Genomic DNA, 21,027 nt, shown 5'->3' on the forward strand with positions numbered 1-21,027 from the left:
AGTATGTAGTGCTTCCCAGATTTACTTGTGTTCCAAGGAATCGAAGGCCTTGTTGAAATCTACGAATCCTAAATAATAGTTTTTCTTATATTCATTGTATTTTTGCAGGATTTGTCTAAGGACATATATGTGATCTATCGTCGAAAATTTGTTTCGAAAACCAGCTTGTTCTTTTGGTTGATTTTCAACTGAATCAGAAAGGGTATAACATCCCTCAAATGCTACGTTATTTAAGACATATTCTATAGTATAGAGATGTTGAAGGTTTAAAAAAAAATAATATGAAAAAAGAATCTCCTATAAATTAAAAATATTATTTTTAAATATATTTTCTTAGGTAACCGTAACTTTTAGAAGAGACCGCTATGTTTAGCCGGAGCCGTTGTTTGAAAAAAAAATAAGGTAACCTACCCACGGACTTAAGGAGGACAAAAGCAAAGTATCATTTTTGGAAGCTAAAATAACTTAGTTTGGTTGGCCATGTGTGAAGAAACGTTGTCATGATGTAGGAGAACGGATTTTTGATCGTCTTTCGCGAACTTTTTGTAACACAAAATTTGTTTTTTTTTATTACTAAGAAGGTGGCAACTTTTCAAAAAATATAACATTTGAAATTCAAATAGTCCTGATTAGCTAGAAGTGCAAAACTTTTAGTGTGCCCCATGTATAATTGTAATTGAATGGAGATTATTATTTGCAGACGTCAGGGCGGCCGTACTCGCCGCGTGACTTCCCGCTGCTAGACGATATGTACCGGGAGATGCTGTCTGTGATGCCGGAGGACCACCAGCCCAGCAGTCCCAAGCCGTCCCTGCCGGTCGACCCGGAGCCAGAACCTGACGACAGCAGTACGCTGTCTCCCATGTCTCCACTGATCTTCGAAGGAGACGACCCCGACGATGACGAGTGGAACCCTGCTCTCCTTAAGGAGCGAAGGAAACCCTCCCTCAAATAGTCAAGTAACTTTTACAAGTATGTCCCAGGAATACGGGCGCAGTGCGTTGCGATCGGAATCTTTTGATGCATTACAATTTAGATCGTACTCTCATTGTTACGAAAAGATGATACTGAATCATGTCAAGTAAACCTACCATTTGTCAATGTGATGGTGTATATCTGGCATGTTCTGTCACTAGTTCGCCGATTATTTATGAGCATCAAGCAAATCAGTCTATCCCTCACAAAGTGTTCAGACTTCAGAGAGATATCAATATTTTGCAAACTTTTGACCTATATGAAAAAAAACATTGAAAATTTTCTGTGTTGTGCTAGTTGAATTGATTGATGATTGAAGCATACATTGATGAGAACTTTGTGTCCAAGTGTTGGCAAGTGTCATATTTTTTATCATTTGTAATAATATGAACGATATTTCATAATTAATTGAGAGTATAATTGATACTCTTTGAGACACGCACTTATGTAATATCATCAAAAAATGTTTTTACTAAATATAATAAAACCATTTTTGTTTCCATTTATGATATGCAAAATATGCTTGATTTTAATGCTATTTAATTAAGCCAATCAATTTAATATTAATTTTTGTTAATTCTTCAGATCAGCTATTGTAATTTTCTTTTTTTTTGTCTTGCGCGTGTGTCGACTGTTGGATCCTGTGATAAGTAATCTTAGTTTCATGTTAGAATCTGTTAAACATTTTTATTTAAAGCTAAGAAGAAGAGTATCAAACTGAAATTCAATACAGAAAGGATGATGATATGAAACACAGTTAGTGTAATTGTTTAAATGTGTTAAAATTTAGTTTTTAAGGTTAAACAGCCATTCTCACTTGATTTTGCAAATTTTTGAAAAATGACAAATTATCTACTGGAGGGGGGACTGTAACAAAAAAATTACAACGTTTTTGAATTCTTTTATATTTTAACATAACGACAATTAGTAATGGGGCGACGACACGACCTAAATTATGTATTAATACTACACTTTTGATGATAATAAAATGAGAATTTGTTCTGTTGTTGGGCTTAAGGGGTTCACCATTATAGGGTTACGTCTATACTCTAATATAATCTTGGAGCATGTTTCCTGTTAAAAGGCGGGTGTTTATGTATGTTGATGTGCATGATATAACTATGTTATGATAAAAATTCTGGTATTAAAGACATGTTCGTTAGTTTTTATTTGCGTAACTGGGCTATCCCATTACTGGGCAAAGGCCTCCCCTGTTTAACTCTATTTATCTCATTCCTGTGCCAGCTGAGACCAGGTCTTACTATAGGCATCTTAGTTTTTATTATTTGATACTACAAGATGGCACACAGGCAGACAACAGGGCCAAAGTAATAGATTTCTTGTATGTAAAACCCTCCCTTAGGTACAATATCTTGAAAAGTGATTTTTGTTGTAGATTTTTAGACAAAGATTTTTTTTTTAATATTTAGTTTAATATCTTGTAATCTGCCTAATCACTTGGCATTTAGCTAGAGATTAATACAGTCCTAATTAGTCTTGAAATTGTGACCAATCCATTTTCTTAATGATATGTAATAAAATATTGAGGTTTTGAGTAAGACAAAGTATGCGAACATTGCATTATCGCCTTTATTATATGAAATGACAGAATAACTAAATTGGACTAATTATTTATAATAATTAATCAACTGTTAAAAATATATATTTTGTAAGTAGATGTCTCTGAAGTAGATAATAATTGTTTGTCATTTACTTTACATTGGTTGATCAGAAGAGATACTTCAACTATCATTTTTTTTAAAGAATGATCACTACAACATAGCTTTATTAGTTAAGGATTATTTATAAGTTATAAGGCTTTGTGTAAATTATTCCGTGTAATATGGCGCCGACATTCCTTAGTGCTGTTGTAATATTTATATCCTATCATATATATAGTTGAGGTGCCTTCTGTGTGTGTGTGTTTGTGTACTGCATAAAAGTCATAGAGCGTGCGTCTTCATCCAAGTATCGTGATAGTCGAGTTATTATCGTGGCTATATTGGTCGATATAAAATATTGTCAAATGTAGTTATATTTTAATACAATAGGTCAGTTTCATCTATCAAAATTTAACTATGAAAGTATGTTATTTACAGTTTTTTTACCAATAGATATACGAATTCAGTACTCATTGGTAATAAAACACATTAGAATTATTTATATTTTCGAATTTAAAATAACTGTTTTATTATATGTATGTCATTCGACCGAAAACGTCGACCACCATTTTGTGACGTCACTATAGCATAAACAATCTGTTATTAGCAACACACCAACGATACGGACTATGAAATATCATTTTTATTTTTAGAAACGTCAATATGGATTGCACTGCACTTTATTTTGACGTTTCTTTGCTTATGTTATTATGACGTCACGTTAATGGCGGCTCCCTATTTGGCGCGACTGTTTATCGTTTAACTTTAAAAACAACTTTTCTTAGGGTAAAGCGGAATTATTTTGATGACATAAAAATTCCCGTTGGCTGCCAAATGTTCGAATACATGTTAAAAAATCGAAAAATAGCCTATACTATAACCTTACCTCTTCCATTATAATTGTTTGTATAGCAAAAGGAGTCCCCATTTAATGAAGTTGTAACATTAGATGTGTTGTGTGTATTCATTCTCACATTTTATAACAGAAATTAAAAATTGTGTAGTGCTCGAAAAAGCTAGCAACTAAAATACTTATATTTAGACCGATTCATTTATACCAAAGCATACTTAATACAAAACAAAAATGAAAATAACAAGTTTACATAATTTGCCAATACAATCGATTAACTTGTTTTTATGTTTATTATCTATTCAAATAGAAATATTTTTTGGATCACTTGTTGAAAATTGACATCCATCAAATATATTGGCCTTAGAACTGAGAAGATCGGGCGCAACAAACTCAGCAGAACTTATTACAAATAGAAAACTTGTTTATTTGGTGGTTATGGCTATGTAAGATTTATACACAAATAAAATTTAATGAACGATGCGGTAGTCGAACCCACGACCTCTCGCCTTCCGTGTGAGTGCTCTGCCAACTGAGCTAACCGTTCAGAGCTGAACGAGTCCCGCATTGTTCATAAAATATTGTTTTCAAATTTTATTTGTGTTTTAATCCTAGAAGTGAGCGTTATTTCTTTAAAAACAAAACAAATTATGTAAGATATGTTCGGGTAAAGTCCACTTCAGTCGACTAGGAGAGTGTGATCAAACGGCAAAACTTACCAAAGTAATTTATACACAATTATACTTAGTTTAAATAAATATTTATCTTTGATAATATTAACTTCGCTCGGCTGAAGTATTCTCTTCTGTGGTGTGCTTAACACGTCATTTTTTATTTGTATGATGCTATTGTGTGTAAGAAATTTAATATAAGTCTTGATTCTTAGTCATTAATTGATTGATTGATGATTTATATAACTGCAGATTGAATGAATGCCTGCACAGTTGGATTTATTAATGTGCTTAAGAATATTGATAATTTTGTTGTTGTAGTTACATAGAACATGCATTTTGTTATATTATAATCTATTTATAATTATCTATAGTATTTGATTGCCATTGATTGCACTTTCTTTAAAACTTTGTCAAACATGAGCTAGATTAATTACAACTATATTATCTATCAGACGCGCGCTCTAATTCTTAATTATGTCGTGTATGTATTTTATATTGTCTCATTTATCTCTGTTCTGAATTGGTACCGCGCAATATAACAATTGAGTTATTGAGTGTAAACAAGGATCTTGGCCTAAAATGTTTAACAATAATACTAATTCACTATATTATTATTAATCTGTAGACAAGCTCAGTTCTATTGAACCGCCAGCTGCGGTATTAGTGAACGGATCTGACATAGAGACCTCAAATTTCTTGTGACACTCTCGCCCATTGTCAGTTTCAAGTCATATAGTACAAATTAGATTTGTGACCAAAATTTATGAACGATGCGGCTCGGCGACTCGAACCCGCGACCTTTTGGGTTCCGTCCGAGCGCTCTTAAGAACCGAGCCAACCGTCCGAGTGACGCATGGTTCGTAAATCTTGGTATGTCTTGTTCACCTGAGAGGTTGTGGCTCCATCTACAGGATCTACTTAACAGTTGATAACCTGCTCAACCCCAATATTTGCATATTAGGAACATGACTTGAGATGTCGCTCTTTCTGAAATCTAAACAATTTGTTATTTTGGTTACAAATATAATGAATCCTAGATGAGTGTGTAGCCAACATATTCTTAAAAGGTCAATGTTGTATTGTTGCCACTATTTAGCTAACTGATTTGAGACAACTGCAATAATGTTATTGCTGTGTGGTCAGTCACATGTTGATGTAAAACATGATTGATGAATGATGAACATTGATGTTACAATTTCAGGTCTGTGTTAGTCTTATGATATAAGTATTTCATTGTTCGGCATATTGAATGTGGGGTTTAGCCGAGTTTGTTTTGTTCTTCAAGTATTATATAAGTAGCTAAGAGTTGTGTGCGTGCGTGAATGCGTGTGTGTGTGTGAGTGCAAGCGCGACGCATAGCGAAGTGTACACTGACCTCTACTATATACCACTGGACTGGCGGCTGTCAAAGTGCATTTGTGCCTGTTTGATAGTCGCCATTTTAGCGCTGTTGGCCATATAGCGAGAGTCTGCGGAACTAAAACTAGTGATGACAACCTCAGCTAAACAAACATCAATAGGAAAACTATTTACAAAAAAAATGTGTACTTTATTACGTTGATTCTTGAAGTATAAATAACACGGAAAAATAACGAAATTAATTCAAAATGCAAAAATACTTCAGAGTATTATACGTCAAAATTAGTTCTCTGGACGCCCGAGAGTGGCGCTTCAAATAGGCACAAAAGATTTGCTGTGAACAGTCTGTCCAGTGGTATTTATACAGGTCAGTGGTAGTGTAGATAGCCAGCCCGCCGCCGGACGCGGGGCGCAGGGAACCTATCACGTGAATCTCTTAAAGAGTATTCATGTTCGACGACATTATAGTGTCTGAGATCATAATTAACATTTCACTTGTAGTATTTTTCAAATTATATGTGTGAGTGGTTCCTGTGATTAATAAGTATACATGTTTATATGAAAGGTGGAACAAAAATGTTAAGAATATATTGTTGTTAATGCTCTTACCCTACATTTAAGACTAACTCAGTGAGATAAAATGAATGCATAGAAAGAGAAACGCGGGCAGGATCGGTATGTCATGAGAGGGAATTACTGTGCCGCAATTATTGAAGAATTATATACATTTAGGTATATACCTAGTTCGTATAATCGTTATAATCAAAGCAGAAATCCGTTGACCGTGATAGCTGTCGGTATTTAACAAAAAATGTTGTCACAGCCGTTGTTGTGTTGCCGCTGGGTACCTTTGACCACCTTGATACATGTTATGGATATAGCCAAAGAAGGGTTGGTACTGTGAGCATAAAATATTTGGAATTATCTGTAGATGTAAAATTATTTCTGAATAAGTGCTTTGTTTATTGCCCATCATCCAACACACTTTACATTCAATAGGGTGTTCCAAAACAGATGAAAAACAAATATAATTTTTATACAAGTGACCGATACCAAGCTGGTCCATGTATTAAAATCAAAACTGTTAATTTATAGGAACCACCAGTAATGATACCTGTAAATATATTGTTTCGCTCGTGTAAATATATATGTGATACTATGTGCCTCATCGACCATATGGGTCGTGTTGGCTGTTTGAAACAAATTCTGAAGCTCCTAAACTAGAAAACCAATGTTAACATTAATTAGTTCACTGTTTTTTGTATTCAATAATTAATATGTGTGATGTTTGTGTATATTCTGTGGACTTTTGGTTATAACGACGACAAATTGAATACAACATCGTCACTGTACCACCGGCCCCAGATTATATTGTAATATATTTTACTGATTTTATATGTTTCATTACCAACTATGGAATGGTTTATTAAGTATACCTAATTTTTACTACACGACATAATATGCTAAAGTCAAATCCACTAAAGGGGGTTTCAAAATTAATTAGTTTAACCTGTCAAATATATTTTTTTAATACATTTGCTCAAAAAGTATAATTCCTCTTTGTGTAAAGTTATTCTTTTCTGCGTGAGTGCTATTTTTCTCCTGCACATAACATTCAAAATACATGGAGGATGTTCTTAGTCAAAAAAATTTCAAAATCCTATCAAACAATGACATTCTATACACATATAAGGACATATTCGCAGTCTCACAGCGGAAAAGCAAAAGTGTGCTTAGAGACAATGTAAGCAGACTTTTCTCCTTAATTGTGTGTCAACTGTCACTGTCCGAATCAAATCTGAACTGAGTAAATGTTTAACATTGCTGCTTATTGTCCAAAATATTTTAAACAACTGGAGTAAATGCAGCAATGTATAGATACAGCAGTTGAAACTTATTATGGTGTAATTTGTGGCATTTTCCATATTTTGGCTTTGTTTTCATATGACGTGATTTGTCTGTGTATAAAACATTATTGGTATCAAATGAATATTTTGCAGCGTAAATAATACGAGTTATTTAAAAATATTTTCATATATTTATAATGTTGTGTACATAGATATGTATTTTACATATAATATGTACAATAGAAATAAATAACGCGATCAAAATTAAATTATTGTTATGTGGCTTATTGCAGAAAAACCGTTGCTCGGCCATTTCGTTGTTTTATTTTTGCAAATGTATTAAAAAGACTGAATTAAAATGATGACCCAGGCCGATGGGCCAACAAACCAGTAAATGATATTCTTTCAACACATGTATTATTGTCTGTCCAAAATAAGTCTAAACAGCTCTGAGTTTAATTTACAATGTAATAATGTTACAGAATTTGTTCTCATTGTATGAATTATTGCTTGTCAATGTCTGTATATAGTTGATGTGAATAAGATGAAGTGTTATTTTAATAATTGTTTTATATAATAATAATAGGTGCGGGTGCAGGCGGAGAAGCCAAAGTCTTCTTGTTATGAAGTAACTTAGTTAAGGTTCACTGATGGTTGGCAGAGATTTGTATTTGGATGCATGTTTAGTACGCAGAATTAAATTTTATTGATTAAGTGTGGTGTTTTATTTGTGCAGTGGCTTTTCAGTAACTAATAATAAGTACCCAGCAAAAATGAACTGAATGTAATCTGTGTACCATGCATGGAAAATTAGTTAAATATTTATGAAATAAAAAAGCGGCTCATGATAAAATTAGAAAAATATCAGTTTATTATCTAAAACCATACCTACTTACACGAAATTAGGGGAAACTAACAAACAGGCAGTTGGAGCGGATGTGGGCCGAGCATACAGGCGACTTATTCAAACAATATAAATAAAAATTTGTGATAATTTTATAAGAAACTTGCAGTAAAGACCATTAAATTATTTTAAATGTTCATAATAATATATTAAACCTCTATCTTTATCATCGACTTATTATCTTCCGTCTTTACTAGGTAAAAACTTTCAGGCTGCAACCGCACTGTACACGTGATGAAGGGGCCAATCACTCGCGGAGATGATGTCAGATGAGTTTATGGGCCTTAGAATTATAACGCTCAGAACGTGAGTAGGCCCAACCGAAATGAAGTAGTTTCAAGTTGTTCTTTTTAAACCACATACGTTTCCCGCCGCATCAGTGTCCCGCTGTCAACTTCCAGGACAATGTTCTCTGGACTCTCGAAAACCTTGGATATAGCTGGGAACGGCGCCTCTATCGTCTCGCTTTTTCGTTTCATCGAGTTTCAAAAAACAACGATTCTAAAGAACTTCTTTACTTATATCTACTTACTTCATAAATTGTTGCAACAATAATTAAATATAACTATACGTGATGTTTTTATTAAATTCTAAATTTATATTTTATTTCTTCTTTCTTATTACATATAATCTAGTATTTCTTAAAATTTGCTGATTTAGGAAAATGTCTATTCAGTTGCAACAATCTTTGGCTGTCTGTTGCGTGTTGGTGAATGTAAGTACGTGACGCTCACGCACACATTAATTATTATGTTTCTTCTATATTTACAGGAACTATTAATGAAACTATCGTTCTGAGCGTTATTATTCAATGTTATGGGCGCTAAGAATTCTCATCACTCTACTGACCACTGAATAAATACTTACTCTGTTTGGTTCTAATTGTGGTCATTGTAGTTAGAAGTAAGTACCTACTAGCAAATCGAATAAAGAGAATGCAATAAGGTAGTATAAAATAAAAATACTAATATATATTTGGCAATAATTGCAATATATTCATTACATTTAAAATACACACATTACACTTTACAACTACGAATATTAAGTACTTGTGAACTATATAATATAAAACGTATACAATTTATAACAACAAGATGTAAACTTAATCTGCTTTATATAAAATGGCACTTAAATGGGGGTTATCGAGTAAGGGAGATACTTAAATATTATAATACAAAAAAAAATAACATCATTGTGTATGATACACACAAAATAAGTTGTGATGTAACACAGGTAGATCGCTAGAGTGCTAATAATATATCTACGTCTTATCTAATGTCGTCTTCCTAAAACATGTCGTAGTTTTTTTTTCCATCATATCATTGACAAATCAAACAACGTCTGTTTTGCTGACCACAAACAATTCCATCTCAAATACTTTCATTCCAAAACAAATAAAGTCCATTGGAAACATGGACGAGAAAAAAAATAAGGACTCCGTGTCACCTTACATAACAAGCCGGTAAACGTGTAAATACATAGCCCCACGCATACACTTACACTAATACACGCCGATTGGCAGCCATTATGAGATTTGCTATCGTCTGTGACAGATCAGTTTGCGTCGCAATAAAATACTTTAAAATTGCCGTCGTGCGTTGTGAAAAAAGTATTTGTGGATATATGATTATTTAAGGGAGAAAAAATTGTGTAACTGGTATACCCCGTAACCTCACACACACTAGCATAAAGGCCCTTTCTTGCTAATACCACGGCGCGGAGTCCTTCTTTTTTTACTAGTCCGTGATTGGAAATAGTATACAGATAAGCTATGATGTTATTGTTCGCATTTAAAAGCATATAACGCCATCTGGGGTTCATCATCTTTAAAAAATATTATCTAGTAGATCGTTAATAATAATATTCGTTGATTAAAGGCTATTATTATGCTGTGATTTTATCATTATTTTTTTTTAATTAAAACACAGAATTTTAATTCATCACATTACTTGCACTGGCCCAGGCTAGGGGACATCTGTACCAATTCCAAACATGTTTAAAAGTAAAATATATATATTATGTCTGTGTTTTAAATACAAGTCTGACGGTATAACAAACTTATTGAAGACAATATCAGAAATTAATGTTAACCCAGGGGCGTAGCTAATATGCCTGTAAGACCATTCACTATTGTCCATAGAGTTACTTTAGAAAAACTAAAGTCATCATCAGCTATAAATGATTTAATTAAACGTTTTGCCAAAAAAAGGCAAGGAGAGTGTATAGTATTTAATTTGAATTGTTTGTAAAAAAATCTTTTAATGTTATGCATACATTTTTTTTCTTTTGTAAGAAATCTTTACCCTTCATAAGGGCTCAACAAATTTTTATACGCGGCCTTGCCAAGGCACGCTACAACAATGTGTTAACCTTTCCATCATTACATTCTGTTGGTTTGGGTGATGGCGGCGATAATTACTGACATTGGCGCGTTTGTTTACATTAGTTATTTATGCAACTGTTGTGTAATAAGGGGTATTAAAACACGAACGTGGGTTTATCACACGAGGCGAAGCCGAGTGTGATAATAGTATCACATGAGTGTTTTAATACCTAATTATCAAATGCATATGCATACAAGACTTTATCTACACCCAGAATATGAATTCTCTAAAAGTTTCTGAAACAGCTAACTGCTAACATTAAAACAGCCAGCCCTAGTAGTAACCTTATATCATCCCTTACTGATTTTATACAAATAAACTAAGTATTAATGAAAGAATTATTAATTTTAGTAGTTATTTACATTTTCTATAGTGCAATTATTAAAATTCACTTGATTATTATGTTATTTTGCAGCGTTTAAAATATCCGGCGGTGTGCTGTCAAAACTTGAATCGCTCATTTTTTCAAGAAAAATGGCGGGGTTTCGAATAACCTACCATTTTTTTTTATGGGGCGCCATGTTCTGGTAGTGTGGAACGCGCGTAAACGAAAATGTATTTTTTTTGAAATTCATACAGATACCACGCATCGAGCAATAAGAATGTGGCTGTTTGTTGAAACTCTGTGCATGAAGGGATCGAAAAAAAAACCAAGGAGTGTTGTTATAAAATTCAGTACAACATTACAACACTCGTTTGGATGACGTAATGGTTATTACGACATTGGGTGTTTTAATGTTGGTAATAAGCTAACTGTTTCAGAATTTTTCATAGAGGATTTAAAGCATGGGTGTAGATAAAATTAATTATAGTACATAAACTTAAAACATACAATCGGAGTGTGAGAGAAGAACATCTCTAATGAAGTTACAGGAAGCTAGAAAAGGAAAGCGAATATATTCTTACTGTAACCGCTTTTGACTGGCAAGTCGTAAACGGTCAGCCTTTTCATTAGATCCTTAGTATTTTGAATATTAAACCACTAGCTAACACACATTGATATTTCAAAATGGGTCACTCTTGATCGGACTGTTAGCGGGCCTACCATGAACTGTTATTACGATTCAATTGACGACTTCAAATGAACTGCTTTGCTATTTCATACCACGGCGTCATTAGAGCGATCCAATTTAGGTTGACGTCAAATCAAGTCAATCATGAGTTAATATTTCAACCTAAACTGGATAGCATATGTGTCAAAGTGAGTGATTCAAAAAAATTAAAAACTCAAAAAACCGCTATAATTTAGGTTTTGAAACGGGTCGAGTAAGAGAGACTGACTTATGCAACGACTGTACAGCGTCATCTCTGTCTCACACTGCGGACCAGACAAATTTCTTTCGTTCATTCTTCCATAAGCGATTCAAACGCTATTCAGCAATAGATACTTCATGGTACGAATCTTAGCGATTCAATTTAGGTACCTAAATTGAACTGCATCGGAATTGAATCGCTAATTAAAAGGCGATGGTAGGCCTTCAGGTCATAATAAGCTAGTATATTCTAAGTCTATAACATACACAAGAAAATAAATATTAAGTAAGTAAAATTGATTATTGTACACCCTTTACAAGTAAAAAGTTTTCACTACATTTATATTATTTCCTTCCATCTACTATACCTTACAAAAAAAGTATGTATTACCTTCTAGAAACCAACAATTGAATATTTTACACGACATAGTTTACAAAGACGACTCTGTGATTAAACGACTAGACACTAGTAACTAGTGTTAGGCCAGGTCCACATATAGCGAACGACAGCGAAAGATAGCTACGGAAAGAAAGAGAAAAAGTTTGTGTGCCGAAGAGAGTGAAAAGGAAGGGAGACATTAAATTGGCGTTTAATTGCCGTTATTCTTTGTAAGAACGTAAAAAAAGAAAGAAAGAAGTGATACAGGTTTTTTTATGACAATAAAGGACGAGACGAACAGGACGTTCAGCTGATGGAAATTGTTACGCCCTGCCCATTACAATGCAGTGCCGCTCAGGAAAGGCTCAGGCTCTTGAAACACCCAAAAATTCTAAGCGGCACTACAATTGCGCTCGTCTCCTTGAGACATAAATATGTTAAGTGTGATTTGCCCTGAAAATTCACTAGCTACGGCGCCCTACAGACCGAAACACAGTAGTGTTTACACATTACTGTTTCACGGCAGAAATAGGCGCCCGTTGTGGTACCCATAATCTAGCCGGCATCCTGTGCAAAGGAGCCTCCCACTAATCTTAAACCTATCCTTACACTAATATCTTTCGCGTTCATTAATACTGTCAAACGGTGATTCCTACACAGCCCTATAATGTAACTAATAAATAAATAAATGCATACTGGAATGTAATACTAATATTTAAACATTGTATATTAGGCCAAAAAGCCGCGGAATTATTTTAATAACAATTACACATACCCACAGATGAGATTCCTAATATCTACAGAAAATCAGATCTTAATAATTATACTGAAATTAAACATCTACAAATAATTTACATCACTCACCATCAATATTTGTTTACCCTACAATATTGAATGAAAATATAAATTACTAATTAACTCGATACTTAATGCTTAACATTGACAACACCAATTGGACGTAATGCCAGAAAAACGCTCCAGACCACAATCATGTCGAAATTGAGTTAAGAACACAAAACTGGACATGTGATTCATATTAACAGACTAAGAAAAAATGGTAGCCCTAATGTCACTCTATAAACGACATCATGACTTAGCAGCCCAACCCACATGTATGGATCGTTTTTCAGGAACTAAGTACAATTATGAATTGAATCACTGAAGAATATAAGAAAAACATAATAGTACCTACTCACTTTAACATACTTGTGTGATGAACATTTCTGTTCTGTGCATCATTGTAAGCCATATTTTATCAGCTTGTATCCTTACTCTTCCAACAGGCTCTGTTTATTTTGATATCACATAGTCCCTACTTAATTATGGCAAAATATTACATAATATCTTATTATCATCGTATCTTTATGATTTTTAGGTTATTTTGACGTTCACATTTTTGTTGTATTTCTCAGTATTTCGGTTAGATCATTTCTAACTAAATATACCGTTGTAATCTAGAGATTATAAGGAATAGATCAATATACGTGTCAGTACTATACACCACATTTCCTGGTGAGGTGAGCACTTTGTGATTTTCTTTTTATAATCTTGTGTTTAACTTTGACTACATATATATATATGACATGTATATTTTAATGATATATTATGTGCTATGTGTGATGTGTAACTAATATAATTTGCATACTCTTTTTGGCTAATGTGTTGAGTGTGATAGTATTTTTTGTTGCAAATAAAGAATTATTATTATTATTATGAAAAAAGAAATACCATATAAGTAATATAATTAATGACCCATTATCGGTCTTTGGATTCATCACAATAATACAATCACAGAACACTAAAGACACCAGTACACCCTACAGACGGGAACAGAGAAGAAAATCTCTAACAGAGATACAGGAAGATAGAAAGGATTGTGAATCCATAGTAACTGTAACTGATTCTGATTGACAAGTAAATAGTCAGCCACGCTTGGAATTTCTATAGGATTCTACTAGAATAGCTACTTGGTATTTATAGTATAGCTTACCAATAGATAACCCACACATTAAAAAGTCAAAATTGGTCAGCCGGGCTATCAGGTGGTTTTTTCGGGAACATTTTTACAGCGCTCCTGGCGGTACCATAATTAATATATATTATCATAATATTTATAGAAAAGAGGTCACTATATTAATATTATTTAGAACGTCATTGGAATTAGAAGTTTTATTAATCACGAACTGCATAAAATAGAAAATGTCACAGAAACTCAAACTACCTTCAAATCTTGCTTTTGAGTTGAAAATGTTTTGAAATGGCGACAAGCATCTCTACGTCTAATAATCCTTAATTACTATACCCACAAGGCGACTAGCGCTGGAGCTCTTGAGAGCTTGAATCACTAATAATATCATTTCAGAGGTTACTTATATTGAATATTTCTCGAAAGATCTTGTATACGTTTAGCATTACATTCCCTGCAGTACAGATGTCCGTCGAGCGGGTAACAGCCTCTGCCCTCCTCCCGGGAACACAGGGAGGCCCCGCAGTCCTCGCACGCGTAGCAGATGATGTGGAAGCTCTTATCCAGGGCTACTATGCGAACAGTTTCTTCAGCCCCATTTTCTGGGACTATCGGTTCTCTGCATCGTGCACAGCGCGGTGCATACCTTTAAAGCAATCACGACGATAATTAGTTTTGAAGTTACTTAAGATCTGATTTCTGCGTTACGATGTGTTGAAGGTAAGCCAAAAAAGTCAAAATTTCTGCCATCATGTCGAGATAGCTAGCTTATGATTCTCACAGGTTTGTTTATTTTGCTTGTCTGGACTAGCACACAAAGTGTTCCATGCTATCGTAAGAACTTAGACAATTTATACGTCTGTCGATGCCTGTGACAGCTGTCACTATCTTTTTTGTCGCTATTTTTAAGAGTTCCCGTAGGATAGTTGAAAAACTAAAGTAACTTATATTGCTTAGTGCAAAATAACTTATGCACATAATTTAATCAAATTTAGCATGTTGATACCTTATATTGCCGATCACTATCTTGGATACTTTTCATCTTGTAAAATCAACGATTTCCCATGGCAACGTTAAAAATGTATAGTTTCATATATAGTTTATTTAGTACACAGCAACTTAAGCACTTATTTAATAAAATTTGTCAAGTTGCCGGTAAAACAATGTGTTTTATAAAATTTACAAATCCAATGACGACATAAGTGCGGGTTCCCGCGGGAAAGGAAAACACTACAAAAACATAGCGTCATTCATTTTAAATCAATTGTGTGTGACGGACGTCATATCCACCTGAGGCAAAGAGCGAGAACAACAAGTCATTTAGTCAGAAATAATAAATAGGTACATCAATACATAATCATACAACCCTGTAGAAATCTCAGCCCTACCTTCTGGCTTTCCAAAGAAGTACCTACTAATATTTTAAATAAGAAAGTTTGTAAGAATGAATGGATGGATGCTCTTTCAAGCGAAATCTACTTAATGGATTTTATTTAAACTACAATAATATAGCTTACATATCAGAATAACACTCACATAACAGATATTTATAGTAGATAGATTTTGTCTTTACTACATTGTTTGAACAAATATTTAGATAGTTATGACGATGACGAGAAACAACCGAGTGCGCGATATTGTACTGCGGTCTGGTGGCAGGCGGTGGGACGGGCATACGGGTGATCGGAGGACTGCGGGTGGAGTTATTAATTTTATCGCCTGCAGTTCCAATTAATTTGCATTTTCAATGACTATCACCAAATCGCGGGGTCAAACCATAAAATAAACAGGCATACATTTGGGCATGCCATGCGTTTCCTATGGCCAACTCTACGTGACTTGCTCACGCGTTTCTTAATCGCAAAATCTGCTTGTTTATGATGACTGAAATACATCGTTTAACATAATTTAGGAGGACATAAGACATAGGACAATGGAATAGCTATAACTTTTGCATCATATACATAGATCCGTACCTTTATATCCCTACAAACTATAGTTATTTGAACACTTATTTCTGGAGAACGGCTGGACTGATTTTCATGATTTGTAATTTGTTGGATTTGCCTCCGTCCGAATAGCAGAATAATAAAAAAACATTGCAAAATTGACGAAAAAAGATAATACTTTCTTCCATTTAAAATCATTATCACAATTTTCTAAGGGTAATCTTTTTTTATGGAAAAGGAGGACTAAAAGCGTAATGGCCACCATGTGATCTGTAAGTAGTCACCGCCGCCCACATACTCTTGCAACACCAGAGGAATCACAAGAGCGTTGCCGGCCTTTATCTCTGGAGCTACTGAACCGCTTTTGAAAATTCTGTTGTCAATAGAAAGCCAAAGTGTCATATATGCTCTATAATCTATATATTTACCCAAAAAATGAAAAGACTTTTTCATAGTAGTTGTATTTGTAAAATACGTCAGAGAAAAACACTAAAAATAAATTATATGGCAAAACAATGTTTGCCGGGTCAGCTTGTCACCTGTAAATATTTAAACAGAACATTACTATCAAAAAAATAAAATACCTTTTATGAAAATCCTCAATACAATGTATGCGATTTACAGCATCAACTGTAAATGGTATTCCATCAAGGCTCTTTTGGCAGACTACACAAGTGAAGCACCGAGGATGGTATGGCTTCCCCGTAGCTCGAAGAATGCGGTCAAGTATTGGATCACCACAGACACAGCACTTCTCTAATGTTTCGAGGTAATCTCTTTCACATAGAGCTCGACTTTGCACTGCATAGAATGGTCGTCCCTGAAGTATTAAGAAGAAAATTATTCATCTTGTCATATTTTATATGAGGAGTAGCAAAGAAACATTCTATTATCTGCCATGTGTTTATAAATACTTTGGAATGATAGACAGTAACATTCTGGTAAACTTATTAGTATTTAAGTGAGCATATAAAAAAAACTCTTATGTGCAGTGCAACTCAGTAATTTGTCTAAAATTTACTTAAAAATACTTTTTGACATCATTTCTGGTACAGGGATGGCATAAAAATTGTAAATTCATTCAATAAATCTTTAATGAGAATGTCTGGCTCTCCAAAGGGTGATCACCAAAAACAAGATCTGTTTTTGGTGATCACCTGTCATTTGCCATGATCCTAATACATACTTCACAGACTCAAAGTTGCATCAACCGTTTAAAAAAAGTTCTTAATGTTGGTACTCTTGATCAGGTTGATCTTATTCAATACTTTCATTATCATTCTTTTAAAATTTGTGCTGTCAATCTACCTTCATCCGCTCTCTCTCTCTATATGAACAAAGCTACTCAGCAGTCTCTCATACAATTCTTTGACTTGTAGTCACACTCATAGTCCTATTTTATTCCATGTAGGTATCCCATTTAAAAGGCATTTATTTTCTCAAAATTGATTCCTTTAGAATTCTTTTTGATGTCATTTCTAATAACTACTAGATACTAGTACCGCTTCGGAAACAAATGGCGCTCTGAGAGAGAAGAAGCGGCGCAAGAAACTCTCCCAGCATTCTTTTTTGCGCTCTTCTCAATAAAAATATACAATATTGTACAGTCATTTCTATCGCTTTAAAATAATCACAATCTAGTCCCAGGCTGTCCGATCATTTAGATATTCAGCAGTGGAGTAATAGGATTTACGACAGAGCCATTTTTTTGTAAAACATCTAAATTTATTTATAGATAATGCCTGAACAGTGGCTGGGACTTTATTATAGAAGTGTATACATTTACCCTTAAAGCTATGATGTATCTTATGAAGCCTACTAGAATTAGTTACAAGCAATCCCTCATTTCTAGTGTTATAATAATACTATATTATAGAATTGCGACTTAAATCCACATTTCAATTTCATTTCATTAGAATGTTTAAACATATTAAAACAATGCACTCTTGCATATACTTCTGTATATATATTCTCAGATTTTTTTTTTAATGGAATAGCAGGACAAACGAGAGTACGGGTCACCTGTTGTTAAGTGATCACCGCCGCCCACAATCTCTTGCAACACCAGAGGAATCATAGGAGCGTTGCCGGCCTTTAAGAATTTTTATTATTTCTAAGAATGGGCTCTAATGATTTGGATGAAATTCACTATACCTAGGTTCAGGTTTGTTTTTTAGATCTTTTACTGCTGTGAATACAGACTTTTTTTATTTCACTTATTCAACAACCAATCCATTTATTTTTTATTTTTTATGAAAATAAGGGACGAGACAAGCAGGACGTTCAGCTGATGGTAATTTATACCCCCTACCCATTACAATTCAGTAACACTCAGGATTCTTAAATAACCCAAAAATTCAGAGTGGCACTACAATGTCACTCAACACCTTGAGACATAAGATGTTAAGTCTCATTTGCCCAGTAATTTCACTAACCACACCACCCTTCAGATTGTAACATAATAATGCTTACACATTACTGCTTCACGGCAGAAATAGGTGCTGTTGTGGTACCCCTAATCTAGCCGGCATCCTGTGCAAAAGGAGCCTCCCTGGTAAAAGAGAGAGAGGCCATGAGACTAATCAATATTGATAACATCATAATGAAATGAATAAATGAATTAATTAGAAATTGTGGCAACAACAAAGTTAAACTATATAAAAGGGGTTCACACAACCTTGAGAAGAACCCTTTGCTTGAAATGATGATACTACCAAGATAAGAGAGAATCATAATTGAAATTTAATAGTGTTGTAAGATAATGTGGGCGGCGGTGATCACTTAACACCAGGTGAACTACAACCAACATGTACAAGAACTGACATTGTAAATGTAAAAACACTCATGACATGAAAAGAAGTGGGAAGATGATAGAAAAATTTGTGTCAAAGCAATGATTATATAACAATTTACAATGGATTATTGCATGTATTTTTTGTGATTATAAACATAATTATACCTGTAAGTTTATCCCACACTGTTGACAACAGAAACATTTGATGTGATAGATTCTCTCCATTGCTGTACAACCAGTTGTTTCACCCATTATCTTCTCACCACATCTATAGCAGTTGCCACAGTAAAGTGCATCATCTGGCTCAGGTGTAGACTCTACTGTTGTCCCGACATACCCAGCATATAGTGATGTACCTGATAACTGACTGCATGGCCTCGGATTAATTGGTTCATATAGTGATTCATATGTTGATGATGCTTGAGATCCCCCATATGTGGAAAAGTCTTGGGCATTGACAGATGCTGACGAAGGTGGGTACGCCGATCCGGGTCGCCGCAATTCACTATAATTTGATTGAACGCCCAAATCACTAATTCTGGACACCTCAGACCGTGTATCTCTGTCGTAAAAGCTCTCTACATTACGATGTATCGGTACATTCGAATACACGTTAGTGCCGCCCGCGGGGGGTACCAAGTTACTATAAAGTATAACATCGCCGCTTCTCCCTCGCGAGGAATTTCTCACAATACAGCTCTTAACAGGAACTAAATTTGAGTATGTAGAACTTGTCCGACTACCGTACTCTAATCGTGATGAGTAAGACGGCTCACAAGCAGACTTTACAGAGTAACTTTGAGGTATTTGCGGCAAGGGGGGTTTTGATTTTTTTGGTGGTATAGAAGGTTTTGTTTTTGTGTTTATATCGTCCTGTAGTTTTGCATCCAACTCGTTCGCATAAATACGTAAGTCTGCCAATTGCTTGTCAAGGGTATTCATTTTAGGTATTTCATTCAAACTTCTTGAAATAAGATTTATTTGTCAGAACCTACAATAAATTACATTTTACCTATGTTCGAACAAAACATAATTAAATTACAAAATGTAATCAATGAAAAATGACATTTGACGTTTGTTATGGCATTTGACACTACATAATTATTCTATAATTATTATTTTATTTATTGATTTAGAGCATTGGTAAAAAGGCCATCAGCTCAAACCAAAGTACAATAAAATACCATTTTTTTATTCCGCGAGTGCGCTGAGTTTTTGATATTTTTTTTTAACAGAAAGCGTAGATGAAATTCCTACCTTACTCAATATTTTGCATCATATGGTATTTGGTTTGATAAAGTAACCAAATTATTGTTAAAGTTAATGCATATAACCTCAGAAGATATGCGTACTGCTTAGAGATACAATGTACCACCATAAAATTGAAACTAGCTTGTCATTCACTTGTCTTTTGTAATTTCTTGTAATAAGGAAAAATAAAAATGTACTTGAGATGTTGTAATAAGATTTTCAAGTCCTAAGGAAATATGGGATGAACTTCATAAATTATATGATGGTGTCAACGAAGATAAGTTATATGAAGTAAGTATAAATTTCTTTAAAGTTCAAAAGGACACTTCCGATGACATGTCAACGCATATTTCTAAACTGAAAAATTTGTGGCATAAACTGAATCAGGAATTATTAAAAGCTGAAGAATGTAAGGAATTACCAGAACTTTTTTTTAATCTGCAAGATTTTAGATACTTTGCCAGAGAATTATTTTTCTTTTAAGTCGAGTTGGATGTTGATGTCGAAAAAAGATAGAACTGTCGATAATATTACCAGTCAACTTTGTACGCATGAAAGAGCAATGACAGAAAGCAACAAGGGCATGTCTAGTGAAGCACTTCTCACAAAGACAAGTAAAAAGTTTGTTGAACAAACGAAGGAACAGACACCGGGAATAAAAAAGTTACTAAGTTCAGATGCCATGTTTGTAAAATGGTTGGTCACTTTAGGAAAGATTGTCTAAAGAATAAGTAAGATTGAGGGAACGGTAGTAGAAGTAGCAATATGATGTACTACTGAA

At 34.1% G+C, this 21,027-nt stretch overlaps 2 protein-coding genes across 3 annotated transcripts in view; one reads left to right on the forward strand and one right to left on the reverse strand.

Moving 5' to 3' along the window:
- Nucleotides 1-8,080, forward strand: part of LOC126974416 (KAT8 regulatory NSL complex subunit 1) — a 40,757-nt gene extending 32,677 nt beyond the window's left edge. For both annotated transcript variants that reach the window (XM_050821900.1, XM_050821899.1), the window contains one exon: nucleotides 701-8,080. In XM_050821900.1, the coding sequence (XP_050677857.1) occupies nucleotides 701-955 (255 nt within the window). In that variant the 3' untranslated portion in view covers nucleotides 956-8,080. The remainder of the gene's footprint in view (nucleotides 1-700) is intronic.
- Nucleotides 8,081-9,240: 1,160 nt separating this feature from the next.
- LOC126974456 (lipoma-preferred partner homolog) lies at nucleotides 9,241-20,031 on the reverse strand. Its single transcript, XM_050821953.1, has 3 exons — nucleotides 19,161-20,031; nucleotides 16,786-17,021; nucleotides 9,241-14,898 (listed from the first exon to the last, which is right to left on the reverse strand). Exons 1-3 carry the CDS (start codon nucleotides 19,935-19,937, stop codon nucleotides 14,652-14,654), a joined length of 1,260 nt encoding a protein of 419 aa, XP_050677910.1. The 5' UTR covers nucleotides 19,938-20,031; the 3' UTR covers nucleotides 9,241-14,651.
- Between the last annotated feature and the right edge of the window lie 996 nt (nucleotides 20,032-21,027).

The sequence above is a fragment of the Leptidea sinapis genome, chromosome 32 (assembly GCF_905404315.1).
Source record: "Leptidea sinapis chromosome 32, ilLepSina1.1, whole genome shotgun sequence".
In the NCBI taxonomy this organism is placed as follows: domain Eukaryota; kingdom Metazoa; phylum Arthropoda; class Insecta; order Lepidoptera; family Pieridae; genus Leptidea; species Leptidea sinapis.

Coding starts and splice junctions, on each gene's coding strand:
- LOC126974456 (XM_050821953.1), bottom strand. CDS start 19,937: ATGAATACCCTTGACAAGCAATTGGCAGACTTACGTATTTATGCGAAC. Junction 17,022..19,160: donor AGTGTGGGATAAACTTACAG/GTATAATTATGT, acceptor TTAATACTTCAG/GGACGACCATTCTATGCAGT. Junction 14,899..16,785: donor ATTGAGGATTTTCATAAAAG/GTATTTTATTTT, acceptor ATTGCTTTAAAG/GTATGCACCGCGCTGTGCAC.